The following is a 10523-nucleotide window of genomic DNA, read 5'->3' as shown; positions in this document are numbered from 1 at the left end:
ATTTACATATTCATGCCAGGCCATACGCCCCAATGTTTTACTCAGCACATATGGCTGTGTTGGGATGGCACCCCGAGTCCTCACCCCCAGGCACCACCCCGTTCCCTGAACATACTGGCCTATATACCCCACGCCCTCATGCTCCGGGTGAGCAGCAGTCCCTTCCCACATCCGCTCCTTCATTTCTCACTCATCCTGTAAGATTCCATGTCACCTTTCTGAACTTATTTTTCTTAACCTGTGACACTAGAATAATTATCATATGTTTTAGTNCCCACCCACCCAGTGGGACATGTGTTACAATCGAAGAATGTACGCTGACACATCATTGTCACCCAAAGTGCGTAATTTAGATTATTGCAGTTCCCTCTCAGTGTTGTACATCCTGTGGGTCTGAACAACCGTGTAATGTCATGTATGCCTCATCACAGCATCATACAGAGTACTTTCCACAGCCCTAAAACCCCTCTGTGCTCTGCCTCACCATCCGTCTCTCTAGAATATTTTTTTTAAACACTGTCCCCGGGTCACAGACGATGCTCAACAATTCGCAGTGTAGATGATGAAAGCTGTTGTGATGGCACAGGCAAGTGAGTGGCTGAAAGACAGCCGTGGCATCCAGGCTGGGAGAGAAGGGAGGGTGTGTTGTAGGAAGAACAGGCAGGCCTTGGCGACAGTGAAGAATGGGGAGCAGGAGTTGTGGAAACTCGGGTCTCTGGAAGCTAGTGGTGGTGGGTGGTGGCTGCAGAGAAATGGCCTGCGAGGGCTTCAAGGCGGAGTTTCAGCTGCTCACCAGCGTGGGCCAATCAGCCCGGACAGCCAGAAAGCTGTGGATCAAGAGGCCAAGCTGAGCCCTACTCTCATTTTACTGTGTGACCTTGGGCGAGTCCCTTCTCTCCTACCCGCGGCTGGACTGGATGTCCTCACTGTGCAGTGTTTGAGTGAAGGTGGAAAGGTGCCGCCCACAGCAGGGGAGCGACAGGGAGAGGTGGAAACCCTTTGGAGGACCAGGCAGGACCGGCGGGTCCTCGGATGCTGGAGCAGCCCCTGAAGGGCTGTATTAGGCACGTTTTCCTGCCGAGCAACAGGCGGCAGTGTTCGTTCTCCATTGATCTCGACAGAGCAGAGCGGAACTTTCCAGCCGGAGCCGGCCTGCTGCTTTAAAGCTCGGGGTCCTGGCCCCTGAGTGACCTGCTGCGCCCGGAGGAGCGGGCGGTCACGCCGTGGTGGCGGCGCGGCGGTTGTCCTCCTCTGCCCAGGGTTAACCCGCTCCCCTGCAGCTGCCTCGAGTGCCTTGCAGAATTTCACCAGAAGAGGGTACAGTTTGAAAAGCTCTTGACGTCAGGCTGGAATTCCTGTTGTGTTTAGAAACGGCTAGGGCAAAGCAAGCCCAAGTTCGCTCTCGCACATCTCGGCGGACTGCGCGGGTCGCGCAGCTCCGGGACGCGTCCCGCGCGGGGGGCGCACNCTCTCAGGTGTCTCTTATAAGGACACTAACCCTATGGGGTCAGGAACCCACCCTTAAGGCCTCATTTAACCTTAGTTACTTCCTCAGAGGCCGCATCTCCAAACACAGCCACACTAGGGGTTAGGGCTTCAACCTATGGATCTGGGGGACACATTCAGCCCATCACACTGGGACTCATAGTTTGTGTTTTAGAACCCAGGAGCTAGATGTTAGGAAGCAGAGGCCTTCCTTTGATAGATGGGGAAACTGAGTCCCCAGTGGGGAAGCGACACAGCAAGTGAGAGATTCAACCAGCTGTGTCCTCTTATTCTTACTCTCAAAGAGCAGCACTTGGGGTAGAAAGAGCTAGCGTGCAGGGTCATCAGGAAGACGCTCAGGATGTGCTCACCTGAGTCTGGGTGGAGAGAGTGAAAACAGGTCTCACATGTCACCCAAGCGCAAGTGGACAGTTCCTCAGGTCCAGATATATATTTTGGAATCAGATTATGTTTCAAAATTTAAGAAAGCACTACAGCCTGTATTCTGCACATGGAACAATGACCTCAGGATGTCTGGAGGTCTGGGCAGCACCCTGGAATCAAGCACATGGGTGTTCCTGGGGAGGAATCGAGGCATATGCGCCTCCAGTGGGATAGATAAAGACAGCACATCAGATCAGGACTAGTCTTGCCACCAAATGAGAATGCCACAGACTCATGAAAAGGCTTTTTGCCTGGCCGCTCGAGGATTGTGGAGTGTACCAATGCAACAGGCCTGACTGTCAGGGGAAGGAAAAGAAAAAATAGCATATGGAGAGGAGAAAAGCTGGCGAGTCTGGGGGCTTCCTCCTGGAACTCGCCTCTCCATGGTCCTGCGTTCTCCAGAGACACTAGGGGAGTCTGACTGCTTATTGAGGGCAGGGAGCCCCAGCCATGGCTCCCAAGTGGTCAGGAAGACCCCCCAGCAGTTTCCCATCCTCCACTTGCTGAGCTGCCTGCAGATCGCCTCCCCGCTTGCTGAAGTGTGCAGGTGTTTCTCTCTAATCAAGGGTGTAATTAATACCTGTCAAAGCAAAGGGCTGGGATGGGAGGGAAATTCCATTCTCACTGCAAAAACTGTTCCTCAACAAGTTTCCGATGTCTAGGGAGAACATTTCCGACTTGGAGGGATTAATACGCCATCTTATAAACCGGAGAGGCAGGTGGTGTTTATCTGGGCTCATGCTTCTCAGCTTACATGTTTGATTTCAGCCAGCATGCCGACAGATGCCTGATGAGCTCCCCAAACGTGCTCAATAATGGACCTGGAGCCACCAATGTTTACACCAGATCTGGGAGTGACATTTCACTCTGCTCCTCTTGAGTCAAGAGAATATGCTTTAGCTCCAGTTATTTTGCACAAAGCAAAACAAGGTAAAGATCACCTGAGAAGTTCTGTTTATGGTAAATTATTTTAGGGAGTGCTGCCATCAATTACATTTATATCCAGTGGCAAATGAATTGCTGAGGAGGTTGTGGTCTTAGGGGACATAGTTGTACACGCCACCAGGGTTTTTGTTTCAGTTCTGACAGATGCCAAAGTTGGTCATACACACATAAGTTGACGTGGCTGCGATGATAACAAAAGTGAGGAACGCCGCGCAGTACCTTTCGGTTTTGGGAGTTTTTGCTTTCATCATCTCTGCTTCTCACAACATCTTTATGACGTAGTTTCTGGTCTGATATGTCCAGTTTATGGAGTTACCTACCAACTCAGAGTGGTTAAGTGATTTGCACAAAAGCAGAGGAACTGATATTAGAAGCTGTACATTTTCCCAGAGAGGATCCTTTAATCCTGATTCCTGCATTGGGAGGCGGAGGTGAGAATGGTGACGTGAGCCTTATAAGGACACCAGTCGTATTGGATTAGAGTCCAGCATAATTCATAATGCATCTCAAATTGATTCCATCTGCAAAGACACTCCTTTGAAATAAGGTCACTTCTATATTTGGTCTTGGACCCTGATCCTGGCGTAGAGCTCCTAAAACCCTTGCAATTTCCTCAGTGGTGACATCCATAAAGGTATTTTTTGTTATGTTAATGAGGTGAGGTTTGGGGTTTGGTTGCTAGGAGAACTAACCATATCAGCAGAGGGTTGGAACTTTCAGTCCCACTTCCAGACATCCCACTTTCACACCCAGGGGAGGGGAAAGGGGCTGAAGATCAAATCAATCACCAGTGGCCAATGATTTAATCAAAGCATGCCTGTGGAATGAGGCCTCCTTAAGAACGCAATAGGACAGGGTTCTGGGGTGGTGAACGTGTAGAGATGCGGGGAGCAGGGAACACTCAGACAGCTTGGAAGCTCCCTGTCCCTGCCCACAGACCTTGCCCCAGACATCTCTTCCATCTGGTTGTTCCTGAGTTATAACCTTTTATAACAGACTGGCGATCTAGTAAGTAACATGTTTCCCCGAGTTCTGTGAGCCACTCTAGCACATTAATCGAACCCAAGGACAGGGTCATTGGAACCTCCAATCTATAGCTTGTGGGTCAGAGGCACAAGTGGTGACCTGGACTTGTGATGGGGAACTAAAATGGGGGAGGGGGTAACAGCCTTGTAGAACTGAGCTCTTAACCTGTTTGCTGTCTCTGGGTACATAGTGTCAGAATTGAGTTGAATTGTACCACCCATGGCTGGTGAAGGTCATCCGACACCAGAATTGCTTGTTGGCGGGGGCAACGTCATCCTCCCCCCCTGCCTGCCCCCCCAACACACTCACACACATGTTGGAGTTGTGATCAGAATTCTCTCCCTCACATTTACAGGCACCAGGGTTAGGACTTCAACACGTACTTTAGGGGGCACAATTCAACTCATAACAAGTGATTACTAATGAGGTCTGTGACGCCACCAGTGGTCCTAAAACCTGTCATGCCGTTGAGCATAACACAACTGCCTGAGGACATTTGGATTATGTCATCCAAGACGGGGGACTCTCAGATGAACACCCAGATTATACATTTATGATGTCCTTGGCTAGGAGTGCTTATGAGATGAGGGCTTTAGCTCGCTCTAGGAATAAAGAGTTCTGTTTTAGCCCAGATTTGCTAGAAAGCAGAGCCGGAGGTGAGGCTTTCTGGGGAGGGGGGAGATGTTGCAATTCCAGAGAAGCAAGGGTGAGGGGTAAAGGAAGTGAGACACTAAGGGGGGAGAGCGAATTCAAAGCGATGCAAGACCAGGCAGGCCACAGCCCCTAAACAAATGCAAGCGATTTGAAAGACCTTTGGATGTGTCCGGAGAAACCATTTGAATGACTGCATCGCAGAACAACCCGTCGGGGTCAAGGGTTTCTAGGGAGGGTGGGAAATTCGTCAGCCAGCCCTTCTGGCTCCTGGCTCTCCAGGTGAAAGTGTACTCCTCCGGTTATTAACTCCTCCACAAGTCGGGGTCGTATCGTGCAGCCCCTGTGGGAAACCAGAACCATACACTGTGCTCCATCTGAGCCCGGAAGTGGTTGGAGGAGCCAGGTAGTTTGGCTGTAGCCATGGTGGGCTCAGGCAGTGATTGGGGTGGAGGAAACATCTGGACAGTGTGGCCTGGGGCTGGCTGCACGGGTAGGCCGTGCTGCTGCAGGCTGGGCAGCTGAGGGTCCGCAGTGCCCGCCCGGGTCGCACACCTGCGGGAGGTGTGGCGGAGGCTGGAGCAAATGGGTGCCTCTGGCTGCAGCCTTACAAACAGCCAGGAGCTGGAGACTGGGCCAGTCCGGATAGGTAGATTGGGACTGACTCAGTCTCTGAATGTCTTGCCTCTTTTTTTTATAAAACCTTCTGCAGGTTGTTAACACCGTGTTACTATATTAATCTGTGGATATTTTGAAAATGTGAAGTTGATCTCAGGGGTTATCAGAAATATGAGTGGCTAGGTGTGGACTCAGACCTGTCACACCCCCGGCTTAGCTCCTGGTGAGAGCTCAGGTGGAAACCGCCCCTCCTGTGGCCTGCACCCAGTTTCACAGGGAACAGCCTTGGCCAAGTAAGTGCTCGCCATTCCTTAAACGGAGGCTCAGACCTTCATTTTGAAACCCTAAGAGGAAAGAACCAGGGTGCACTGCCCTTATTTGGCTCAAAAATGGGGTGAGATGAATCTTCCTTAAAAAGAGCAGGGACCTGCAGATGCGCTGTCCTGGTCCCCTGCCAGCAAGGGCCTGTGGCCGCAGCTGTCTTCTCCTTCCAGGCTGCCTGCTTCCCCTGCCACCCTCCCAGTGATTCTGGCATGAGAGAACGTGTAGGGAAGCCTAATGCTGTTCACCAGGGAAAGTCTCCCGCATGCTGTGTAGGAAAACATTCTCTTCTCTCTATGTACTTCCCATCTCCCCTATCTGCAAAATTTCCTCAAAATCAGGGGCTTTGGCATCTAGTCATCCATCCTCCAGCCACCCATCCATCCATCTACCCATCCATTGATCCATTCCATCCATCTGCCCACCCCTTCATATCCATATCCATCCATCATGAACCATCCATTCATGGACCCATTTATCCAGCCATCATCCATCCATTCACCTACCCCTCCATCATCCATCATCATTCACTGATCCACCACCCATCCATCTATTTATCACCCATCCATCCATCATCCAACCATCCATCCATCCATCCATCCATCCATCCATCCATCCATCCATCCCTTCATTCCTCAAACATTCACCAGAGCCTATGCTGGATGCTGAGGACACAAAAACAAAATGGACGGCATCTACCCTCAAAGAGCTCGCTGTCTGGAGAAGGAGACAGACACACGTTAATCAACAACTGCCACCCAGCGTGGGAAAGCTGTGGTAGAGGTCAGTGAGGAGAACGGGGGAGGGGCACAACATGTCTTGGGGATAGAGAAAGGTCCCTGGGGATGGGTTCAGGGCTGCAGGTTGAAGGGGAATCAGCCAGGCAACAGGTGCGGGGGGGGGGATCAGGAAGGGTGTGCAGGCAAAGACCAGGGAGCCAGGAACGGCACCAAGCTTGACAGCAACACTGAGGGCCTTGAACTTGACCCAGGGAGCCATTGAAGGCTTCTTTCCTTGCCGGGGGTGCCAAGCAAAGACTTGAATTATAAAAGATCACCTTGGCAAATGGAGGATAAACCAGAGCACTTGGCCTGGATGGCTGGGAGATGGGGCTCCTTTCACTGAGATGGGGACCCGGAAGAGGCCTGGAAGGGGTGGTGACAAATTTGATTTTAGACATGTGGAATCTGCAACCAGAAGCTTCTCCTCAGAGGAGAGAGCCGGTGTGGCAGAAAGCAGTCCCACTGGCATCTCAGGCCTCTCTTCCTTCCTTACCAAGAACAGCTTTTCCCCTCACTGCCTCTCCAAATGGTGTTTCCAGGGAAGGGTGGGGGTGGGAGTCTGAAGGGCAGTACGAAGCCTGGAGGGTTTTCATAGGTGCAAACGTGCAGATTATTCGTAGGCACATCTACAGCAATATATATGAATATATTTGTCTTCTCTCTCTGCTCTTTACCCACACGCGTGACTGGCAATGTTTGGTTTCATTTATAGGTACACACACATATGCCTTTGTGGAGTTGTGATCTGTATTCCTTATGCCTGGTAGTGGTTTGTCACGTCCTGCGTGGCAAGGGCAAATGGGACACGAGAGGGGCGACGCAGATTGAATAAAGAGACAGAGACAGAAGTAAGATTTAAGAGCGAGACCAAGGGACTCAGCCTAAGAGAGACTGAGCCCCGAATCGGGTCAACGCATGGCTTTTATTGAGAATCTTCAAAGAAGCAAACTGCAGAACTGTGAATCATTAACCGTGTATACGTGGGTGCCTTAAGGCTTGTTCCCATTACCTGACCCCTTTGTACTCCAACAAATGCTATGCCTTCATACATCACTGCACAGCCCCAGGACACTCTGTTACATGTCCTCCCAGGGGAGACAACCGATATCATTCCATCAGGTCTCAGTTTTCCGAGACGCCCCCCGAGAGAGCTTTACAGATATCATTCCATCCGGCCTCAGTTTTCCGAGACACTCTCTCGACTACAGGGTATGAGGCTAATGCAGAGGGGGTGGTCGTGGGATTGGCTGTAAGGCAACAGTGGTTTTTGTTAAGGTGCTGGCTAGGTGTCGGCAGGGACAGAGATCAGCAGACAGGGCAGTCAGGAGGGCCTGGCTTCGAGGGAAAGGACTCCGTACCCACATTGTCTCCACTGCAACCCCCTACGAGGTCAACATGCTAAGCTCTGGGCACTGCAGACCCAGGGGAGTGTGGCCTGGGATAAGCACCCTGCAGGGGCAGCAGTTCCTGCCACAGGCCCACATCAAAGGACGATCGTGTCCTCTTGCTGTGCAGTCTTTGTGCCAGCCCCTCACCTGTCGCACTTCCTGCTGTCTATGCTGTCCTTCCCTAAACCTTCCAGCTACCACCTGCGTGCTTGCTTTGCCCACACCCTGTCTTTCCCAGTGAGCTCACCTTGACCCTGACCCTTCCTATTAGGATTGAGCTCTCCTTCCTGGTACGTAAGACCATGGGGGCCTTCAGTGAATACCTGGAGCCCAAATCAGGTACGGTTTTGCTAATTTTCAGGGTGGTCAGTGACAGCTATGGCCTTTGCCTCTGGCAGCCCCGGGCTGGAGTTGTGGAGAAAATTGGTCAGGGATTACTTCCTGGTATCTGAATTTCACTGTTTGTAGCCTTTCTTGTCTTTCTAGATTCTTCTAGTGGGCTTTCTCTTTCTATTTTCTGCCCGGCCAGGCCTCAGACTCATTCCCGTCCCACCCAGCAAAGCCTGCTCCAAGATTAGCTGTGGACAACAGGATGGCGCATGGCCCAAGATGCCCAAGGGACCATGTCCATGACATTTACTTTGTCCCCAGCCATGCCCAGTGGGTCTAAGAAAAACGTAGGACCTCATTGGATCCTCTCTTCTGCTATGCTCCCCCACCTCCAACCTGCTGCTGTTCCCAGTAACAGCTTAGGGAGATTTTAAAGCGAATTTGGTTTCTCCAGCTCTGGTAAGCTCTAGATTCCTGGGCCTTCGGCTCTGTTGGATAGCAGTCTAATTCTGCTGAGAGAGCAGAGAAGGCCTCTCTTGGCAAAGTTACATTCTCTTCTCTTTCACTTTCTGCTTTCTGACAGGTCCCCTATGGTCCAAGGCTTACCTTCTTCTTGGAGGACCCACCGAAGGCTGCAAGAAGCAGCCAGCCCACCTCAACACCTGGCTTTCCCCTTCTGAGCCCCCAATATACAGCCTTGGTGAACCACAGTCTGTATCCTGAGGAACCAAGGATAATTATTAAACACCTGCTGTATGATTGCAAGCCAAGGATGCCAACTTACCAACCCAGGGGCCTGGCTACTGGCCAACTTCAATTCAACCAATTGCAGATTTTAAGTTTTGTTGTGATGATTACATTTCCTTGCACAAAATTTGATAATGGCAATGACGAAAGTTGCAACCCAAAGCGGTTTAAGCAATAAAGGAGCATTGGCTCACTTGACTAGAAAACCCAGATGTAGTTTGGGCTTCAGGATCAGTTTGATCTAGTGTTTCAGTGACACGAGGACATTTCTGTCTGGCTCTCCATTCTATCTTCAACCATGTCTGTTTCATTTGAAGGCTGGCTCTCCTCGTGGTTGCAAGAGGAATGCCTCCAGCTTCCAGAGAAACATGCTTCCACCTCCATATCCAGGAAAGGGAGCTTCTCTTGTCTCATCAATCGGACAAAAATCTTTTGCAACACTGCAATTGGAGCAACTTGGGTCGTGCCCACCCCTCATCACCATGGCCAGGGATGGTCTGAGGCTGGGTCACTCGCCTTTCCCTAAAACAATAATGCGGCCAAGGGAGATATACATGTCAAGGGGGTGATGTTAGTGGCTCAGACTGATTGGGTCCCCCCCGCTTTGAAGCTGGGGGTGAGGGGCATCCTATCCAGACTCCATGGTTGCTACTCGCTGGGGGGAGGTGGAATGAATGTTCCTCAGCGAGCAGCGCTGTGTTAGTGTGCTTACGAAGGCACCAGAACAAAATGTGGACGTAAGCATCTCCCCAACGTGGACATCTTTCTGCTTCTTCTTCTGGTAGCACGTTTTTACAGACAAGGACATCCTTTATATACGGGCGCTGAGAAGCAAACAAGTTTGTATCTGATTGCTTAGGTCCCATTTCAATCTCGATATTATAAAACATAGGCGCAACGATGGTGGCTCTTCACATCAGAGCTCACAGTGTGCTTCCTTTATTGCTCAAAATAATCATCTAGAGAAAATCATCTCCATTTGGTAAAAGAGGCAACTGAGATGCAGTGACCTGTCCAAGGTCCCACAGCTAGAACATGGCAGAGGTGAGGCTCCAAGCTTCGTTTTCTGACTAGAGAGCTAAGCTGCCTAGAAAGATGTTGCCTTCATGATCTCAAGGCCCGGAAATAACTTTATTCTCAGGACGTTGAAAGAGGCCTCTTTTCTTCCCAAGAGTTTTCCTGTTGTGCCAATCCCTGTTCCCTGCATGTCATGAGCTCCCCATTACTAGAGGCATCCAAGCCAAGAATGAATGCCTGCTTGGAGGGTTACAGGGGACAGAAGACCTAAACGGTCTGAGTTTCCTTCCAGTTCTGAGGTTCTGGGGCTCCAAGCTCTCTGGAAAACTGGTGCTTCCCAGAGTCCACCTGTACACCTGTGAAGTCCTATTTCATTGTCATAACCATACAAGGAAGAAACTTCTACTCCCCAAAGGGCTCTGGTGTGCAGCCCATGGTGTGACTAAGGCACAGGACGCTCCAAAGGACACTGAAACCATATACATTGGGTGACTAGATGCTGATTTGGAGGGAAGCACTGCGCTCATGACATCATAATTATTTGGTTCTCTCGCACTGAAACATCCCACAAATGACAGTAATTATCAAGCCCTGCTTGACATGACATTTTCTTCAAAACATGAGAAGACGTTCCTGGGTTTTCTCTCTGTGGCACCACCCCTCTCCCCTCCCGCTCTGCTCCCTCACATTTCCCACCCCTCACTTCCCACAGCGTGCCCCTTCTCGCCTCATTTGACCCCATACCCTCTCTCCCTTTGCATTCTCTGGC

At 50.9% G+C, this 10523-nt stretch overlaps 1 protein-coding gene across 1 annotated transcript in view; it reads left to right on the top strand.

The window, feature by feature from the left end:
- Positions 1–7962: 7962 nt before the first annotated feature.
- The window catches only part of KCNF1 (potassium voltage-gated channel modifier subfamily F member 1), a 15014-nt gene continuing 12453 nt past the window's right edge, over positions 7963–10523 (top strand). Inside the window, exon 1 of the mRNA XM_019650005.1 lies at positions 7963–7999. Within this exon, the coding sequence (XP_019505550.1) occupies positions 7963–7999 (37 nt within the window). The remainder of the gene's footprint in view (positions 8000–10523) is intronic.

Source organism: Hipposideros armiger, unplaced genomic scaffold, assembly GCF_001890085.2.
Source record: "Hipposideros armiger isolate ML-2016 unplaced genomic scaffold, ASM189008v1 scaffold_137, whole genome shotgun sequence".
NCBI classification, from domain to species: Eukaryota; Metazoa; Chordata; class Mammalia; order Chiroptera; family Hipposideridae; genus Hipposideros; species Hipposideros armiger.
Note: the sequence above shows the minus strand (reverse complement) of the source record. Positions and strands in the feature narration are given on the sequence as shown.